This window comes from Oratosquilla oratoria, chromosome 38 (assembly GCF_046742065.1).
Source record: "Oratosquilla oratoria isolate Oo_2021 chromosome 38, ASM4674206v1, whole genome shotgun sequence".
Classification (NCBI taxonomy): domain Eukaryota; kingdom Metazoa; phylum Arthropoda; class Malacostraca; order Stomatopoda; family Squillidae; genus Oratosquilla; species Oratosquilla oratoria.
In genome coordinates, this window is record NC_134814.1 from 35104985 (window position 1) to 35127484 (window position 22500).

At 33.4% G+C, this 22500-nt stretch overlaps 2 protein-coding genes across 2 annotated transcripts in view; both read right to left on the reverse strand.

The window, feature by feature from the left end:
- Positions 1-19251, reverse strand: part of LOC143019887 (calcium-activated chloride channel regulator 4-like) — a 34450-nt gene extending 15199 nt beyond the window's left edge. The window contains exons 1-2 of the mRNA XM_076175865.1: positions 18997-19251; positions 5310-5884 (exon numbers count right to left, since the gene is read on the reverse strand). Coding sequence (XP_076031980.1) covers positions 5310-5884; positions 18997-19251 — 830 coding nt within the window. The remainder of the gene's footprint in view (positions 1-5309; positions 5885-18996) is intronic.
- A 297-nt stretch (positions 19252-19548) lies between these two features.
- LOC143019888 (uncharacterized) lies at positions 19549-19860 on the reverse strand. The gene has a single exon (XM_076175866.1). It carries the CDS (start codon positions 19858-19860, stop codon positions 19549-19551), a length of 312 nt encoding a protein of 103 aa, XP_076031981.1.
- Positions 19861-22500: the final 2640 nt, after the last annotated feature.

Below are 22500 nucleotides of genomic sequence, written 5' to 3' on the forward strand. Positions count from 1 at the left end.
CACACACACACACACACACACATATATATATATATATATATATATATATATATATGTGTGTGTGTGTGTGTGTGTGTGTGTATACACAATATATAAACATACATATATATATGAATATAAATATATATATATGAATATACACATACATACATATATGTATACACAATTATTTACATATATATATATATATATTTGCATATATATGTAAACGCATATATATATATATATATATTCATATAAATATATACATAGGTATATACACATATATCCATAAATACATACACACATATATACATATTTACACACACACACACACACACACACACACATATATATATATATATATATATATATATATATATACATATATATACATATATATATGTATATATATATTTATATATATATATACTTTTATATACATTTAGTACGTTGCTTTTCCAAATGCCTTACCCATATAATTTTGATCATTCTTTCACAAATTTTAGCTATCGTACTTGTAAGAGAGATCCGTCTATAGTTAGTAGGGTCTTCCTTGTTTCCCCCCTCTATATATTGGTACTATATTTGTTCTTTTCCAATCATCTGAAAAATTTCCTTCTTTCAATGAACTGATTATTAGACTATGTATTATGTCTGTTAGTTAATCAATGCATTCTCTCAAAATCCAGTTTGCCATTTCATCTGAACCATGCAATTTTCTGACATCGAGATTACTGAAGCGTTTCATTATTTCATTTCTTAATACTTCTATCTCTTCCATCGAGGGGACTTTCTCCTCCCATTCGATATCTCTAGGTTTTATGTTCTCCTTTGTAAACACCGATTTAAAATGCTTGTTTATAATTTCTGCCATTTCTATTTCCTCTGTGTAATCAACTCCTCCTTGTCGTAGTTTCTCTAATTCTTGTTTGCTTCTTTAGTTTGTTGTTTACAAATCTGTAAAATAGTTTTGGTTGATTTTTACATTTCTCTATGACATCTTTTTCGCATTTACTCTTTTCTTCTCTGTACACTTCACATATTCATTTCTGTAACTAGTATATATTTTCCATTGTTCAAGTCTTTTGTCTTTTTTCCATTTTATCCTAGCTTTATCCCTTTTGCCTTTTGACTCCCTACATCTTTTTTTTTTCTTTGTACCAGCACTTTACCTATTCTTTTTCCTACTTTTGTCTTGGAACATAGTTTTCCACTCCTTTATAATTTTTTGTCAAAATATTTAATTTCTCTTCTACTGTTGTTTCCTCCTTGTGTATTCTTTCCCAGTCAGCTTTTTGAAAAAATTCTCTTATTTTATCAAAGTTTGTTTTTTCATGCATCAGTCTTCTCTTTCTATATTGTTCGTTTTTTCATGTATTTTTCCTCATTTAGTTCCAGTTCAACCGATATGTGGTCATTTTTACTTATTGGTGTCTTATATTCAATCTTTTTCACCATTTCGGGTTCTGATGTGATTATTAGGTCCAGTCTCGATGGTTCTTCCTCATTTCTATTCCTAGTATTCTCTTGTATTCATTGCCTCATTGTATGTTCTATAATCATATCAAGTAGTACATTTCCCCATAGGTCGTCTCCACTCTTCACTGTCATCTCTTACCAGCACAATTCTTTACAATTAAAGTCACCCATTATAACTATTCTTACTCCATCTTCCATTATCTTATTTAGTGTTATCCTTTTGTCTTCTAACATATTTTTGTGTTCTTTTTCTTCCCACGAAGCCGCTTTAAGGGGCACATAATTTACTACAAACTTCCTGCTCTTCCCATCCTTGTCCTCCACCTCCATCACAATCATCTCTATTCTTTCTATATGTGACATTTTTTACATTTATATCCTTCATAGTCAGGAACATAGCTCCACCACTTTGTTTTACCTCTCTGTTTCTAATCCAATAATTATATTCACCATGTCCTATACTGCTGGGTGGCAGTGGACCTTTCAATTTTGTCTCTACAATTCCCATTATGTCCGTTTCTTTTTCCTTCAGGTAATCATTCAGTTCGTTCAAGCCTGTTATTAAGCCATCTATATTTGTGTGAGACACTGTAAATTTCCTGCTACTTCCATTCTGTTTTTCTTTTTCCCTCATGTTTTTCTCTGCTATGAACCATTTCCTCACTTTCATATCCACTACTCTCCAAAATGATTTCTCTTTTTCTGACTGTTCTTTTCTCGCTTTTTTCCTTAGCTTCTAGTCTTTTTGTTTGTCGTCCTGTCTTCCCTCTTTATTCATTTCTTTTTTTAACTATACCTGTTTATATTGATCACTGCTAGTTTCCCAGTTTTCCTAAGATATTCTCTGCTGTTGTTTGTGACCTTAATTTAACCTCAATTGGTCTGGTCTTATCTGTATTGTATTTCCCTAGTCTATATATTTCTTCTATTTCTTTCCCTGTTTCTGCTCCATCTTCTTGAACTACTTCTAATATCTTATTTACTTTTCCTTTTCCTCCTTTATTCTTGTAGTCCTATTTAGATTGTACTTCTCTTCCATCCCTAAAATAATTATACATTTCTTTTTATCCACTAAGTCTCTTACTATATTCTTCTTCTCCCTCATCACTTTAATAACTGTGTCCTTAGTTTGTTCTTTCATCTGCTGTTACATTATACCTCTAAATTCCATTTTATTGTTCTCGTGTACTTTTTTCCAACCACTTACCTCTTTTGCTATGGACTCTTTATTCTCTTTATTACTCCTCTTCAATTCCTCATTCTCATCCTTTACTTCTCTTAACTGTATGTTTAATTCTTCTATTTCTTTAGTTAGGTTTTGATTCTCCTTCTTTAGTCTTTCCAGTTTATGAACTCTTTGAGTAATCAACTTTATTTGGTTAAGCCTAGCTTCCCAATTTTTATTTTATTTCTTTTAGTTTCTACTCTAGATTTACTAGTCGGAAGAGGTTGCCATTTCCTCCCTCATTAAATCCCTGGAAATAGTTATCTTCACCTTCCATTGAGCTGCTCATATCTATATTTCTAATTTTTACATTTCAACTAATTACATCGACCTCTATCGTTAGGCCGTCTTTTGTTTACATGGCGTCTAACTTCCTGGGCCCTATCTTCCCCTTCCTCATTTCCTTCCATTTGCCTCAAGAATCCCTCCCCTTCTGCCTTTTCTTTACCTTCCCACTACACTTCCTTGTCATTGTGATCCTCGAAATTTGCAGTCCTTTCTGGAGTTCAAACTTCATTGCCACCTCGACCGACGTGTGTGTGTGTGTGCGTGTGTGTGTGTGTGTGTGTGTGTGTGTGTGTGTGCGTGTGTGTGTGTGTGTGTGTGTGCGTGTGTGTGTGTGTGTGTGTGTGTGTGTGCGTGTGTGTGTGTAATACACACACACACACACACACACACACACACACACACACACACACACACACACACACATATATATATATATATATATATATATATATATACATATATATATATATATATATATATATATATATATATATATATATGTAACTGAAGGCGGAGAAAATATACGAGAAATAATGGAAGAATTACTGCCTTAACGTTTCGACCCTTAGGGTCTTGATCACAAAGCATAACACAAATGTGTAACATGGACATTTTATACACATACATGTCACCTCACAGGGTGCCTGGGAAAGGTCGTCGCGCTCGGAACATTTGTCCGTTTGTTTTCATCCACTATCAATAAACTTGTAGCTCTTGCCAAGCATATAAAACCATCTCTATGGTTGATGTTATTATTAGTATTAATATAGGCTGCTTCTATTGTTTTTCTTAATTTCTTTGTTGAACCTTTATTTATTATAATTGTATTGTCCCAGTTCGGAAGGTGGTCATATGTATCTATGTGTCTTACTATAGAATTAGAAAGCCTGTGGGTTCTTACATCATTTTTGTGTTCATATAATCTTTTTTCTAATCCACGACCTGTATCCCCAAAATATGAGGATGGGCAATTTTTACAAGATATTTTATAGACAATACTATTTTCATTCGTATGGTTATTATAATTACGCGTTACCAAATGTCACACTTTGCTACCTGATGTTCTTGCTATCTTTATACCTGCTTTTAAGAGGACGTTGTCTAGAGTTGAATTAATGCTGGAATTTGGGACTGTGATATATCGTGTTTCTTTGTTGCAATTATTTTTATCCTTACTCTTCTTATTTATTTCCTTAGTTTTCTTTTTTAGTTTAAGTAGGAGACCTTTGGGATATTTTAATTTGCTGAAAGTTTTTGTAATGTGATCTAGTTTGTCTTCTAAGAATTCTTCACTACAGATGCGAAAAGCCCTGAGGAAGAAGCCAATTATTGTACCTGTTTTAGTCCTAATATTGTGTCCTGAATAAAAATGTATATAATCTTCTTTATTAGTGGGTTTGCGGTATACCGAAAACTTTACATTGCTGTTTGTTCTGTGTATGACAGTGTCTAAAAATGGTAATTTTCTGTTGTTCTCTACTTCTGCCGTAAATTGTATGTTACTATTTACATTGTTTAATCTTTTTAATTTATTGTTAATATTAGCTTCTTTTGGTACAATAACAACAATGTCATCAACATACCTTAACCAAACACTGTTTCTACCCATTATTGATATATAATTTTCAGTTTCAAGCATTTCCATATATAAGTTGGCTAACACAGCAGAGAGGGGACTACCCATGGCTAAGCCAGAATGTTGTCTATATTCAACATCATTGAAAGTAAAAGCACCGAAACCTACACAAAGAGAAATTAAATCAAGGTAATCTGTTTTGGGGATAGGTAAATCTTCATTATTTAAATTGTTTACCACTCGCTCAACAGCTTTAAGAGCACCATTTATCGAAATACGGGTAAACAACGAAGTGACATCATAGCTGGCTAATATTTTGTTTTTCAAATCCAAATCCTTTAACCTGTTAATTAGATCTGAAGAGTTTTGTAGGTGAGCATTACTGATAGAACCTAATGTTTTGGATAAGGGTTTAGCTAAGCATTTGGCTAACCTATGTGGAGCACTATTGACACCTGATGTAATAGGACGCATGGGAATTCCTGTTTTGTGGATTTTTGGTAAGCCATGCATTCTGGGTGGTATAGGTGCTTCTTCTAATAGATATAATAACTTCTTCCCTTTGTCTGATTTCTTTAAGATTCTCCTTGCTTTTGTTGTGAACTTATCACTTTCACTTACAGTGTATCAATATATATATATATATATATGTATATATATATATATATATGTATATATATATATGTATGTATTGTACATATATATAGTATATCTAACATTTTTATCTTAGTCACCCGGCAACGAGATACATAAACTCACCTTCCATTTCTGAAGTCCTGGTTGTGTTGGATAACTTCCCACGCGGATCTTCCTGCGCACTGAACGTTGTGCTTCGTGGGAGCTTCCGGCACGTGGTCTCTTTTGTTACAGAAGGGAAGGAGTCTTCGTTCTTCAGAACATTTATTAGAACGAAACGTATTCCCGCTTTTGGGATCCCTGTATGAGGACGGGAAGACTTCGTCACCTTCGTGTCCCTTCTCTTCGAAAATCCCCCACCGGAATTTGGCCCACTCTCGCAGGAGGAGATGGGCCGCCTGGACATGAGATTCGTTCTGATTCCTTCTGAGAAGCTCATCTCCCATATGGATGTAGTTTCCTGGTTGGCCGCATCCACGACTCTGTTGTGTCCATGGCTGAGATCCGAAGACTGGATGTTCACGAGTGACTGTAATGTGAGACTGTAGAGTTGGGGCAGTGGGAGAGATGGGATGGAGGAGAGAGCAAGTGAGAGTGTTCGTGTGCCAGTTTCGCGGTAGAGAGACTGTCGCACTTCTCAATGACGCTCGATACGAGGTTGCCTTCCACAGTGCTGATGAGAACTCGGACAACATGTTCTGCAAAGAGAATAAAAGAAAATGTGAAGAACAAAGAATTGATAATATTGCAATAACAAATAATGATTATATATATATATATATATATAAGTATATATGTATATGTGTATATATACAGTATATACATACATATATATATATATATATATATATATATATATATATATATAATTTGGATGATGGAGAACATAAACACAGGGGAATGCTCGGAACCCTAAACACTCTAACGTTTCGTTCGCGTAGAACTTTTTCAGAGAGTTTACGTAAAACTGTAATTGGGAAAGGGCGTGTTTTGGCGTGTTCTAGAATTAAAATAATAGTTTGTTTAGCTAAATTGATAAATCCTCCTCGATGATTCGATGAATTATTAGTTGAAATATATGCTGATTCTACAATTCTAGTGAATTTATTAAAACCTTTATGCAACACTTCAGCTCCTCTCCAGTTTGGTAAATGATCGAATTTTTTTCGCATGAACTACTAAAGAATTAGATATCCTATGTATTTTTATGTCGTTTTTATGTTCATAATTTTTTTTTCTAATCCCCTTGATGACTCGCCACAATATGCCATTGAGCAAATATTGCACGGCATTTTGTATACGACGCTGTTTTCGGAATTGGTTCTCTTTTCGGAAGTCTTTATCAAATCACCTATCCTCTCATTAGTTATTTTAGCTATGTTTATACCTGTTTTTGATAAATATTTGTCTATTATTGGTGACGTTTTGAGCCAGATACTGATACAAATTTGGTATTATTTTTATCATTTCTCTCTTTCTTTCCACGATTATAAATATCTATTGCTTTTCTTTTTGTTCTCCTCAACATTCCCTCTGGATATCCAAGTTTGTCAAGGATTTTCATAATATAATAAAATTCGTCTTCTAGGTATTCTTTGCTACAGATTCGTAGTGCCCTGAGAAAAAAGTCTATTACTATACCACTCTTTGTCCTATCATCATGTGCGGAGAAGTAATGTACTAAATCCTCTTTGTTTGTTTCCTTTCTGTATACTGAGAAAGTCAAAGTTTTTCCTACTCGTCGTATTAATGTATCTAGGAAGGGCAATTGTCCATTTTGTTCCTCTTCTACGGTGAACTGAATGTCGCTGTTGACCCGAAAACACCAATGTAAATAATAAATTGAGAATGCTTAACGCGGTCAACAGCGACATTTACATATATACATTATATGTATACATATATACATTATTTCTGTATATTTACGCATTGACTATTGTATGTATTATTCTGCATTGAGAATGAATTTGTGTAACTTCGAAGCGATGGTACCGAAATATCTACTAGTTTGAATGTCCTGCCTCAATATTGAAATCTCCTTTGCTGATCTTCTATATAGATTGCCTCTTGAAATACGTCACCTTGTTCGCAGTATTGAACAAGTTAACAAAAAAATTATGAGTTGTCATCATGCTATAATATACAAAATTTCTTGGCAGAGGGAGAACCTCCTGCTAAAGTGTACGTATTATATATACATATATACATTATATATATATATATATATATATATATATATATATATACATATACATTATACTTTATATATATGCATTTATACATTATACAAATATGCATATATACATTATATATATACATATATACAATTTATATATATACATATATACATTGTATATATATACATGTATACATTATATATACATACATACATTATATGTATACATATATACATTACATATATATATACATATATGTATATATATATATGTATATATATATATATATATGTATATATATATATTATATATATATATATATATATATATTTAGATATATATAGATATATATATACATTATATATACAACCCGCGGGCTTCGCCGGGGGCTTGGCTACGCAAACAGCGGCTTTCGGCCGCATCGCTCCTCGCTCTAATCCCACGATAGGGATGCCGTGCTGGGGATCCCGTGTTGGGGTTCTGCTCCGAGGCCGAACCCAAGGGACATTTTTTCCTGGTCAGTTCAAGGGAACATGGCGACAACTGAGGACTTGCGACCACTGAGGACTTGCGACCACTGAGGACTTGGGACCACTGAGGACTTGAGACCACTGAGTACTTGAGACCACTGAGGACTTGCGGCCTCTGAGGACTTGCGACCTCTGAGGACTTGCGACCACTGAGGACTTGCGACCTTGCAGGATTTTTTACCTTGGAGGACTTGTTACCTTGGAGGACTTGTTACCTTGGAGGACTTGTTACCTTGGAGGACTTGTTACCTTGGAGGACTTGTTACCTTGGAGGACTTTTTACCTTGGAGGACTTATTACCTTGGAGGACTTACTACCTTGGTGGAATATTACCTTGGAGGACTTATTACCTTGGAGGACTTAGTACCTTGCAGAATTTATTACCTTGGAGAATTTACAGCCTCGAAGGACTTGCAACTTCAGAGCACTTGCGCCCTCGGAGAACTTGCACCCTCGGAGAACTTACAGCCTCAAAAGGCTTACTGACTCCGAGAACTTACGACCTCAAAGGACTTACAGACCCCCCTCTTCAGGACATGTAACATTTTTAAAATGTGTCACCTTTGAAATGGTTTAATTTCTATTAATAGTAGATATGTATATATATACATATATATATTATATATACATACATATAAACATTATACATATATACATTACATATATATATATCTATATTAATATACATTACATATATATATATACATATATAATAAATATATATAAATGTGTATATATACATATTTATATATATATATACGAGTATATATACATATATATATATATACGAGTATATATACATATATATATATATATATATATAAATATATATGTATATATATATACATATTATATGTAAATATATAAATATATATATACATATATTTATATATGTATATATATATATGTATATATATACATATATATATATATATATACGTACATATATGTATATATATGTATATACGTATACATATATATACATATATATATATATATATATATATACAGTATATATATATATATTTACATATAAGGTACTATTTATATATAAGTACATATTTATATAAATATCTACATATATATATATACACATACATTTATATATATACATACATATATATTTATATATATATACATATACATATATATATATATATATATATATATGTGTGTGTGTGTGTGTGTGTCTGTATAATATATATATATAAATATATATATATATATATATATATATATATACATATATATATTTTTGTATGTATATATAAATATATATATATGTATATATATATGTATGGTTTTGTATATAAATGTATATATATGTATGTATATATATATATATATATATATATGTATATATATAAATATTCATATATTTATACTTATGTATATAAACATATATATATATATATATCATATATAAGTATATACATGTATATATATATGTATATAAGTATATACATACGTATACATACATATATATATATATATATAGGTATATATATACATATATATGTACATATATATATATATATATATATATATAAGTATATATCTAAGTATATACATATATATATGTTAAAATATATATAAATATATATATATATATATATTAAGGACTAGTAGTACACAGGACGTGCGCACCCAGATCCCTGGGTTCACTGGTGGAGGCCATTGCTTTCTCTGTAACCTATCATTTTATATTGGACAAATAAATCAAAACTAGAAAACTAACATTGTATATAGGACAAATATATCAACCATTGACTTATTCAATGCAGTATAAGTTAATATAAACTTTTATAGTGAAATAAGCAACTATTTGTAAGGCACTCTTATGTTTTGAAATGCCAATTTTGCCTGACTTAACAGGTATTATTGTATAAGGTTAGTGGACGCCAGGGTTTGCGATTTTTTTTTTTAAGAAATATAAAAAATATTTGTTTTATTTAAATCAGAATTTAAATCTTTTATAATTACAGCCTCCAAAATGGTCAAACGTTGGAGGTCCTTCGCCTCTGTGACGATTTCTGTGTTGTGTACCATGGTTTCCCTGTCGAGATGGCGTCTGTGGTGGGTCCAAAGGTGTTGTTTCGGTCCTCCTTGTTGTAGGTGAAGGGTAATTCTTCTGGACAGGGTGGTAGTTGTCCTTCCCACGTAGGTAGATAGGGGCGTACAGTCCTCCTCTGGGCAGGTGAATTTATATACTACGTGCAGAGGAGAAGGACCTCCAACGTTTGACCATTTTAGAGGCTGTAATCATGAAAGATTTACAACCCATTATTGATGTACAAACAAATGATTTCTCCCTCCTCCCCAGCATAAAACCTACACGTAGGAGACATTTGTTCACCAAAGTACAACCACCAGATCAGAGAACATCCATAAAGGTCCAAAATATCCCCACAGAGGATAAAATGCCATGCCTTAGGCGATCGGCTAGGCTTAGGAACCAACCAAATAGCGCCAGCCAAACAGAGGAGAGTCATTAAGTGACCTCTCCAAGTTTTTCCTTTATACATATTTATACTCGTCTTGGTCACACTTCCCTTCATTCCAACTGAAGATGCAGAACGATCTGCAAAACGTCTTGGGTTTATTATACTGTGTTTTGTTTATTTTCATTTATTTTGTATATAACATAGACTGTGTTAATATAAGTTACCAATGTCAATTGGAAATTTGCTTCTTCCCCTCTCATTTCCCCAGAAATCTACTTTCCGAAAGCTAGAAAGCTTAAGAAAGAAATTAATTTCTAATGAATCTGCTGTCGTTTTCAACAGAATATATACATTATATATACATATATGCATTATATATACATACATATACATTATATATACATGTATACGTTATATATACATATATACATTTTCTAAACAGAAATGTAGTAGCACATTTGTAAATAACACACAGGAAACCCACAGTGGGAGAAAATAAACTTCGAATAAAGAAGAATCCTATATTTCGGCTATCAAATGTAGCCCTCTTCAGGAAAGTACATAAGACAGAGTACAGGGCGGACTTATAAGCTACAGAGAAGAGAAGGGATGTGGACAGATGACCTCACTCAGGCGCGGGACAAACTGGGGTGGCGGAGGAGGGAGGGGGTGAGGAGAGGGCCCCATTTAAGTGTTCCATGATAAATTGAACCAATTGACCCCGAATCTTAAATTTAAAGTTGAATGGGAAGAAGGACACCAAATCCCTTTCTTGGATATTTTGATAAGAAGAACTGATGATAATTTATTCTTTACAGTGTACCGTAAGCCCACCCACTCAGGGAGCTACCTCCACTTTTTTAGCAATCACCCTGACAATGTTAAGAAAAGTGTTGACTCTGGCCTTTTCTTGGGGGCTTTCAGGATTTGCAGTCCTCAATTTCTGGACCATGAGATCGAGGGGATCAAATGTCAACTTGAGAAGTTGGCTTATCCACCTTGGTTTCTGGACCAAGCCCTCAGTAAGGCTAGGGCCAACCATTTTAAAACTTCCGTCCCCTCAAGTTTTCACCGCTCCTTTAAGGACATTTTAAAAATTCCATTCAATAATACCATCAGTTCTTCTACTAAGTTGTTTCTTCATGAACGTTTCACTATTGCCTATCACTATCCTAACACCGTGCGGAAGCAAATTGTGAACGTTCAACAAAAACCGAAGAAAGTTGAGTCACCTGGTGTTTATTGTTTGCCCTGCAAAGATTGTGATTTGGTTTACTTGGGTCAAACCGGGAGAGACTTGAACACTAGATTGGCAGAACATAAAAGGTCAATTAGGTATGGGCAAGAAAATTCGGTTGTATTTCTTCATGTCAAAAATAAGAATCATTCTTTCGACTGGGGTAAGGCCAGATTAGTGTTCAAGTCCCACTGCGGTTTCAGGAGGAAAATAGTCGAATCAGCATTAATTGAGGAATGCCCTGATATTAATATTTCTAAAGGGCAGTGGACTCCTGACATCATTTCACGCGCAGCAGTTAGCAAACTGGTACGAACCTTACAACCCCCCCTCTCCTCACCCCCTCCCTCCTCCGCCACCCCAGTTTGTCCCGCGCCTGAGTGAGGTCATCTGTCCACATCCCTTCTCTTCTCTGTAGCTTATAAGTCCCCTCTGTACTCTGTCTTATGTACTTTCCTGAAGAGGGCTACAGTTGATAGCCGAAATATAGGATTCTTCTTTATTCGAAGTTTATTTTCTCCGACTGTGGGTTTCCTGTGTGTTATATATACATATATACACTATATATACATATATACATTATATATACATATATACATTATATATACATATATACATTATATATACATATATACATTATATATACATATATACATTATATATACATACATACATTATATATATACATACATTATATATACATACATACATTATATATACATACATACATTATATATACATACATACATTGTATATACATATATAAATTATATATACATATATACATTATATATACATATATACATTATATATACATATACATATTTATATACATTATTTATGCATATAGTTATATATATATACATATATATATAAATATATTATATATTACATATATATACATATATACATTATATATATATATATATATATATATATTATATACATAATATAATAGTTACATTAGAGATAAAAAGGTTGTTAGGAATCACATTGGTCCACTATTATCTGCTGACGGTCAACTTGAATATTCAAATGAAGGAATGTGTAATCTCTTAAACAATTATTTTAGCTCGGTATTCGTAAACGAAACACCTCAAAGTGAATTCCAAACTGAAACCTGTGAAAAGTCTGGGGTAAACTTACTCACTACGGTAAATATAACAAAAGAAACAATTAAAAGGTGTATAGACAAACTCAAAGTTAACAAAACACCAGGGCCTGACGGTTGGCATCCAAGAATCTTAAAGGAAATTAAAAATGAGATTGTTGTTCCATTAGAAATTATTTTCAAGAAATCCATCATATCCGGAGATGTCCCAATAGAATGGAAGCTAGCTAACGTTACTCCCATATTCAAAAAAGGTGACAAAAAGAAACCAAATAACTATAGGCCTATTAGTTTGACTTCGATCGTAGGAAAAATAATGGAAACTATCATCAGAGATGCTATCGAATATCATTTAGAAAGTAACCGTTTGATAAATGATAGCCAACATGGTTTCAGACGGAAACGTTCTTGCGTGACTAACTTACTCGAATTCTACAACACAGTTATCTCGAATTATGACAAAAGAAACAATATAGATTTAATATATCTAGACTTTGCAAAAGCTTTTGATACCGTCCCACACGAAAGACTACTTACTAAATTAGCTTTGCATGGAATAAGTGGTAGCCTATTAGGTTGGACTAGTAATTGGTTGAAAGGTCGAAAACAGAGAGTTGTTTTAAATGGAAAAACTTCTGGATGGAAAAGTGTTGCAAGTGGAGTTCCTCAGGGTTCCGTTCTTGGGCCACTTCTATTCATAGTATGTATAAATGATATAGACCATGGACTAAAATCTACTGTTTCCAAATTTGCTGATGATACAAAACTGTGCGGAGTGGCAAATGATCACTCAAACCAATTAGATATTCAAGAAGATTTAGATCAATTACAGCAATGGTCTGAAAAGTGGCTAATGAAATTTAACACAAGTAAATGCAAGGTAATGCACATAGGTAAAAATAACAGCAATTACGATTACAAATTATTTGGAAATTCGTTAACAAAAGTGGATAGTGAAAAAGATCTCGGCGTAATTATCAGTAACGACCTCAAATCATCCAAGCAGTGTATTTCAGCCTCTGAGAAAGCAAATAAGATTCTGGGATTGATTGCGCGATCGTTTGATTTCAAAAATCCATCACTCATTAACAAGCTATATAAATCGTTAGTTCGTCCACATTTGGAATATGCTGTTTCCGTATGGTCACCGAATCTCATTAAAGACATTGACAGACTGGAAAAAGTACAACGGCGAGCCACAAAACTGATTCCAAATATCAAAAATAAATCATACGAAAATCGACTTAAGCACATGAATCTGTTTTCCCTAAAAAAGCGTAGACTCAGAGGTGACTTGATACAGGTCTTTAAGATTTTAAAGGGAATTGACAACATCAAAAGTGACCAAATTTTCACATTGAATGAGAATCAGACAAGAAACAATGGTCTCAAACTGTCCGGAAATAGATTCAATTTGGAAGTAGGTAGAAACAACTTTGCCAACCGTGTAGTTAATGAATGGAATAAACTTCCTGCACAGGTAGTGCAATGTAGTTCAGTTCGAAGCTTTAAGAATCATTTAGATAAATACCTAAGTAAGATGCTGTAATGATTATAATTTATGTTATATTATTTGTTTTTGTTTTGTTATAATTTGTCTGTCTGATTTTCATTTATTATTAGTTATATGTCAATTTATTATCATTTACTATTTACCTGTTTGTTTGTTATTCAACTATACCAATGCATTTATTTATGTATTTTAATTGTTATTTACATTGTTATAGTTTTAATTTATTATTAATATGATTTTTTTTTTTTTTTTTTTTTTTTTTTTTTTTTTTTTTTTTTGATTTGTCTTTTTTTTTTTTTTTTTTTTTTTTTTTTTGCATCCGACCTAGATATGGATCAAAAGGTCTCCTGTCGGCATGCTTTGCCTTTGTAATCCTTTGTATATATATAGATATATATACATATATACATTTTATATGTATATATATGTAATATATATATATATATTATATATATATATGTAATATATATACATATATATTACATATATATATATATATACATTATATATATATAATATATATATGTATAATATATATATATATATATATATATATATATACTACATATATATACAAATATACATTCTATATAATATATATATATATATATATATATATGATATATATACACAATATTTATGTATACATGTATATACATTTATATATATACATATATATATACATATATATATATATATATATATATACATAAATATACACATATATATATATATGTATATATACGTATATATATATATATATATATATATACATATATATATATATATATGAGAGAGAATGTGGGTGGGGAAGGGCAAACGAAGATGTGTTAGGAATAGAGTTTATTGCCCTAACAATGCGACCAACTTGGTCTTCTTCAGAGGACTACAGCATTACAGACGGATCACAATTCTTATATTCGTAGTGAGAGGGAACCCGCCAAGGTATGAGCGTCATGTTTTTCCTTTGGCTAACGATTTAATTATTAGGACACTTGCTGCTTTCGAGAGGCATTTAAATCCGTCTCTGTCGTTGTTGTTCTTGTTGGCGGCGATATGTGCAGCTTCCACAGTTTTTCTCATTTTCTTCTCAAATCCCTCGTGTAGAATTTCTGCGTTGCTCCAATCAGGTAGATGTCCACATTTGTCCAGGTGACGAACCAGGGAGTTAGATGTTCTATGAGCCCTGAGATCGTTTTTGTGCTCATTCAAGCGTTTATTGAACCCTCGACCTGACTCACCGAAATAAGATGATGGACAACCGTTGCATGGAATACGGTAAATGACACTGAGATTATTACGCATATTATTATGTTTCTTAAATATTTTTCCTATTTTATTGGAAGATATTTTTGCTATATTTATTCCACCTTTTAACAAATAATCATCAATAGCTATGGTGTTTATAGAATTAGGGACAGAAATAAAATGAGACTTATCCTTTCCCGGGGTCCGGACGTTTGAGCCATCGTAGATCTTCTTGGCTTTCCTCGTTGTCCTGGTGATCAAACCTCCGGGGTATTTCAGCTTCCTAAAGGTATTCTTGATGTAAGTAAGTTCATCCTCTAGGAATTCTTCACTGCAGATACGAAAAGCTCTGAGAAAGAAACCTATTAGAACACCCGTTTTAACACGTCTGCTGTGTGCTGAAAAATAATGGACAAAGTCGTCCCTATTGTTGGGTTTCCTGTACACCGAGAAACTTACCTGTTGAGAACCTCTGTGTATCAACGTGTCTAAAAATGGTAAATTACACTCTTTTTCTAGTTCAACTGTGAATTGAATGTCTTTATTCACAGCGTTGAGTCTTCTCAACTTATTTTCTATATTAGTTCTTTTTGGCATCACCACGATTATGTCATCCACGTACCTTAACCAAGTGGTACCTCTTCCCATGATGTTGATGTATTTGTCACAAAGTCATTCCTTTCCAATTTGTTCCAATCACTGTTATTACATAACCAAAGTAGCCTACGTTTAAGTTTTTGTTCTAGTACAACATAATCCTTATTTAATCTACTTATCAGCAAGAAGGGTAGGGTTACCTTTCTCTTACCATCGCTGATTTCGTCCAACTTGTCCTGTAACGTTTCACAGGATTCCTCTAAGTATGTCCTGGCGCTGTCTGTGAATGGGTGTTCATCACTTCTTAGCTGTTTTGGAGCCGATCTAGGGAGAACCATCTCATCGAGGCAATTCAGGAGAAATCTCCTACGGAGTGTAAGGCTTGTGATCCGTTGCCTTCTGCTGTATTCCTTCCACATCTCACCTCTTCCACCACCTCTCGACATATTTAAGATTATTTCAGACAAATGAGAGAGAATGTGGGTGGGGAAGGGCAAACGAAGATGTGTTAGGAATAGAGTTTATTGCCCTAACGTTGCAATCACTGTTATGTAATAACAGTGATTGGAACAAATTGGAAAGGAATGACTTTGTGACCAACCTTTCAGACAGACAGCTATCTAAAGACGAGAAATTGGTACTGTCTTTGGGACTTAAATTTGATATAGGAGGAAAAGGTAAGGACTACAAGAGAAATGTGAACAATAATTATAAATGGTCTGAGAACGAAGTTGATAAAGGTTTCACCCAAGGGGTAATAACATGTTACCAAGCCTTGGCCGATTGTAATCGTTTTGTTATTCCCAAAAGATTTAGAGAAGTCCTTCAGACTTTGAGTAATGATAATGACATTATTATCACCCACGCCGACAAAGGCGGCGGAGTAATTATTTTAAATAAAATTGACTATCTGGACAAAATGTCCGATCTTTTGAATGATGAATCAACATACGAAAGACAACCGGCCGGCAACGCTGATATAGAATCAGCAAGATTCAACACAGAAGCGAGAAAAATCCTACGTAAATCAACCAGGGGAAAAAAGTTGTTAGGATTACTAGAAGAAGCTCCAAAACCCCCGTTAATGCACGGTCTACCTAAAGTACATAAGGTAAATATCCCCATGAGGCCCATAACTTCAGGGATTGGTAGCGCTCCGCACAGACTAGCGAAATGTCTGGCAAAACCCCTTTCCAACGTCATCGGTTCCATCAGCGGGGCCCATTTAAGAAATTCTTCCGACCTGATCCAGAGATGTAAGTGATAAAAAGTTGGCAAGCTTCGATATAACAGCGTTATTCACAAATGTTTCTATTTTTGATGCCCTAGAAGCAGTGAAGAAGGTAACAACAGATATCGATGATGATATCCTTCCAGTCCCAAGATCTGATTATATAAAACTTATTTCCATGTGTGTCAAATTTGGATATTTTATGTTTAACAACATTGAATTTAAACAGATTAGAGGTCTCGCAATGGGGAGTCCATTATCTGCTGTCATGGCATGTTTATTCATGGAAGTATTAGAAATGGACAAATACATCAACATCATGGGAAGAGGTACCACTTGGTTAAGGTACGTGGATGACATAATCGTGGTGATGCCAAAAAGAACTAATATAGAAAATAAGTTGAGAAGACTCAACGCTGTGAATAAAGACATTCAATTCGCAGTTGAACTAGAAAAAGAGTGTAATTTACCATTTTTAGACACGTTGATACACAGAGGTTCTCAACAGGTAAGTTTCTCGGTGTACAGGAAACCCACCAATAGGGACGACTTTGTCCATTATTTTTCAGCACACAGCAGACGTGTTAAAACGGGTGTTCTAATAGGTTTCTTTCTCAGAGCTTTTCGTATCTGCAGTGAAGAATTCCTAGAGGATGAACTTACTTACATCAAGAATACCTTTAGGAAGCTGAAATACCCCGGAGGTTTGATCACCAGGACAACGAGGAAAGCCAAGAAGATCTACGATGGCTCAAACGTCCGGACCCCGGGAAAGGATAAGTCTCATTTTATTTCTGTCCCTAATTCTATAAACACCATAGCTATTGATGATTATTTGTTAAAAGGTGGAATAAATATAGCAAAAATATCTTCCAATAAAATAGGAAAAATATTTAAGAAACATAATAATATGCGTAATAATCTCAGTGTCATTTACCGTATTCCATGCAACGGTTGTCCATCATCTTATTTCGGTGAGTCAGGTCGAGGGTTCAATAAACGCTTGAATGAGCACAAAAACGATCTCAGGGCTCATAGAACATCTAACTCCCTGGTTCGTCACCTGGACAAATGTGGACATCTACCTGATTGGAACAACGCAGAAATTCTACACGAGGGATTTGAGAAGAAAATGAGAAAAACTGTGGAAGCTGCACATATCGCCGCCAACAAGAACAACAACGACAGAGACGGATTTAAATGCCTCTCGAAAGCAGCAAGTGTCCTAATAATTAAATCGTTAGCCAAAGGGAAAACATGACGCTCATACCTTGGCGGGTTCCCTCTCACTACGAATATAAGAATTGTGATCCGTCTGTAATGCTGTAGTCCTCTGAAGAAGACCAAGTTGGTCGCAACGTTAGGGCAATAAACTCTATTCCTAACACATCTTCGTTTGCCCTTCCCCACCCACATTCTCTCTCATTTGTCTGAAATAATCTTAAATATATATATATATATATATTATATATATATATATATATATATATATATATATACATATACAGGGGTTGGACAAAATATTAGAAACACCTTGAAAAATCAACAAAATATATTTTAATATGGTGTAGGTCCAACTTTTGCGGCAATTACAGCCTTAATTCTCCGAGGTATTGATTCATACAAATTGTGAATTCTTTCCAAAGGAATTTTAACCCATTTTTCAGTTAAAAAACCCTCCAGTTCTTTTAGAGACGATGGCGGCGGAAATCGACTTCTTACTTGATTCTCTAAAATCGACCATAAAGACTCAATAATGTTGAGGTTTGGGGATTGTGGTGGCCAGATGAGATGCTCAACTTCATTAGAATGTTCCTTATGCCACTCTTTAACAATTCTAGCTGTATGGATTGGGGCATTATCATCTTGAAAGATGGCGTTCCCCTCTGGAAACAGTTCTTGAACCATAGAATGAACTTGGTCGCCCAAAATTCCTAAATAGTCTCGGCTGTTAATTCTTTCATGAAGGGAAATCATTGGCCCGGCGGATTTCCAAGAAATAGCACCCGAGATCATCACAGAACCCCCGCCATGGTTTACGGTTGGGAGAAGGCAGTCTGGATGAAACGCTTCTTTCGGCTGTCTCCAAACGTACACTCGGCCGGAAGTCGGAAATAAGGAAAACGATTCGTCAGAGAAAATCACATTTTTCCACTGCTCGAGGGACCAATTCTAGTGGTTTCTACACCATTCTAAACGCTTTGAAACATTTCTCTTTCAGAGCAGAGGTTTTCTAATTGCATCCTTTCCCTGAAATCCAAATTTGTGCAGCTCCTAACGAACAGTTTTTTGTGAAACTGGATTCTGTAGGTGTTCATTGAGCTCTGCAGTGATTTTAGATGCCGGGGTCTTACGATCCTTTCTAACAATTCGATTTAGAGTCTGACGGTCTCTCTCAGATAACTTCAACTTTGGGCCAGACCTGTGCTTTGCTGAGGACGTTTTTCCTTCTCTTTCAAACGCAGTCATTACTTTTGAGATAGTACCTCTTGAAACACCAAGCAATTCAGCAGTTTTCGTTATACTAGCGCCTGCCATACGAGGGCCAACAATTTGGCCTCTTTTAAATTCCGAGAGGTCTGCCATTTCTATGGGGTCGGACCAATTTCTTTTAATATCTGAATTTTTGTTTTATTTTGGATAAACATTTCAAATAGCAACAATAATATAGAAAAAAAACATTAAAATATGTCAAGATTTGATTGTTTAAAACATGTTCAAAGATTATGATACCAAAATGTTAGGGGTTTCCATTATTTTGTCCAACCCCTGTATACATATATATATATATATATATATATATATATATATATATACATATATTATTTATATATATATAATAATATATATATATATGTGTGTATGTATATATATATACATATACATATATATATATGTAAATATATATATATAAATATATATATATAATTATATATATATGTATTACTGTTGAATGCTAAAGCACAAGTGGCATCAATGATTTTTAGAGAACATTTCTCTAACTTTCTAAGTATCATTTTCTCTTCATGGTTCAAACTCTGGAGGAAAGTACGAAAGTCGTTAGAGTGGTTTTCCATTTTATACCGACAGCTGTTTCAATCATTTCACATGGTCGTCTTCAGGGTAAAACTGATTACAAATGTGTAAAACATTAGAATATAAAGGCCCGTGGGCCGTACAAACAATAGAGAAGAAATAAAAATGGTGGAATATGATTGGTGGGAATATGCGGGTGGGCGGGGCCAGGAAGGGGGCCCTAGTCCAACGATGGGCTTATGTCACGTCTTGTCACTTCCGGTGAGCAAATGTCTAGATGCACCCTCTCGCCGGGACCTACGGGAAGCTAAAGTCACGTCTTGTTGTCTTGGAACTTCCAGTGGGCAAATGTTACGGTGTGCGGGTCTGTTTTTTCTATTGGAAGGGAGGACATGATCCGATGACTTCTGGACGTTTAATGTAGGCTGCTGTAAAGTAATATTGACTGTCTCGTCAATTATTAAGCGTCCGTAATTAGAGTCTGTGTGAATTATTTCGGTGTCCCTGATGAGGTCTTCCAAGCGCGGCTTCTTGTCATGTGTGTCAATGTAATACTGGTGAATAGCTCCGTTATTTCGATGTGCTAGCAGTCGCCTTCTTAAGGTGGTCATCGTGTGTCCGACGTAGCTCATGTCGAGGGGCTTGCATGCCTCTTCAGAGCATTTAAATTTATAGACTACGCCGGTTTTCGATTCCTTGGTTCCTCCTGGGGTGGTGTTGTTTTTCATTATTAAGGAGGCTACCAGATTGGGACGGCTGGAGACTCTCAGCAAAACTCTCTCGTAGGGTTCTTTTGGTATAACTCCATCGTTGATAATCCTTCGGAGAGTGTCTACTTCCTGTTTGTAGGCCGTTCCATAGTCTATTTTATGATATAGTGTAATGTGTTTCTTTTTATCGTCAGTGGTCTGGGTTTGTGTGTGGAATTCTTCCATATTCCTCCTTATAACATCCTCAATGAGATCACAAGAGAAAACATTATTAGTTGACATCTGCCTTACACGCTCCAATTTGGTATGGACGGCCTTCCACGTATTGCAGTGGGAAAAGGCTCTTCTCACGTATGCCCCAACAACAGACCTCTTGTAGGAGTCTGGGCATTCTCCCCTTGCATTTAGGCAGCGTCCCACGTTGGTGGCTTTCGTGTAGACAGATGTCGCGTAATGGTTCAAATTCCTCTCAACAAGGACATCAAGGAAGGGAAGGGTCTTATTGTTACTACATTTAATAGTGAAATTTAGGACTGAATTGGCTTAAAGGGCGTTAGCTAGCTTCTCAGCATCGTCACTTTCTTTTGTGGTAATAAAAATATCATCAATATACCTAGCGTAGATCTTCGGCTTCCGGTGATTATTGAAGGTCCTTGATTCAACTCCAGTCATGTACATATTGGCTAAAAGATAACAAGAATAATGATGATAATAATGATAATAATAATGAAAATGATAAAAATAATAATGATAATATTAATGATAATAATAGAGATAATAATAATAATTAAAATAATAATAATAATAATAATACTGATAATGATAATAATAACAGTTATTATTGTAATAATAATTATGATAATAATGATAATAATAATAATGATAACAATAATAATGATAATAATAATAGTGATAATATTAATGACGATGATAATAATAATAATAATAGTAATGATAATAATAATAATAATAATAATAATAATGATAATGATAAAAATAACTATAATAGAAATAATAATATTGATGATGATAGTAATAATAATAATAATTATAATGATGATAATAATAATGACAACAACAACAACAACAACAACAACAACAACAACAACATTAATGATAATAATGATAATAATGATAATAATAATAATAATAATAATAATAATAATAATGATAATGATAATAATAATAGTAATAATAATGATAATGATAATGATAATGATAATAATAATAGTAATAGTAATAATAATAATAATAATAATAATAGTAATAATAATAATAATAGTAATAATAATGATAATAATAATGATAATAATAATAATAATGATAATAATAATAATAATAATAATAATAATAATAATAATAATAATAATAATAATAATAATAATAATAATAATAATAATAACAGTAATAGTAATAGTAATAATAATAATAGTAATAATAATAATAAGTATAATAATAATAGTGATAATAAAAACAATAA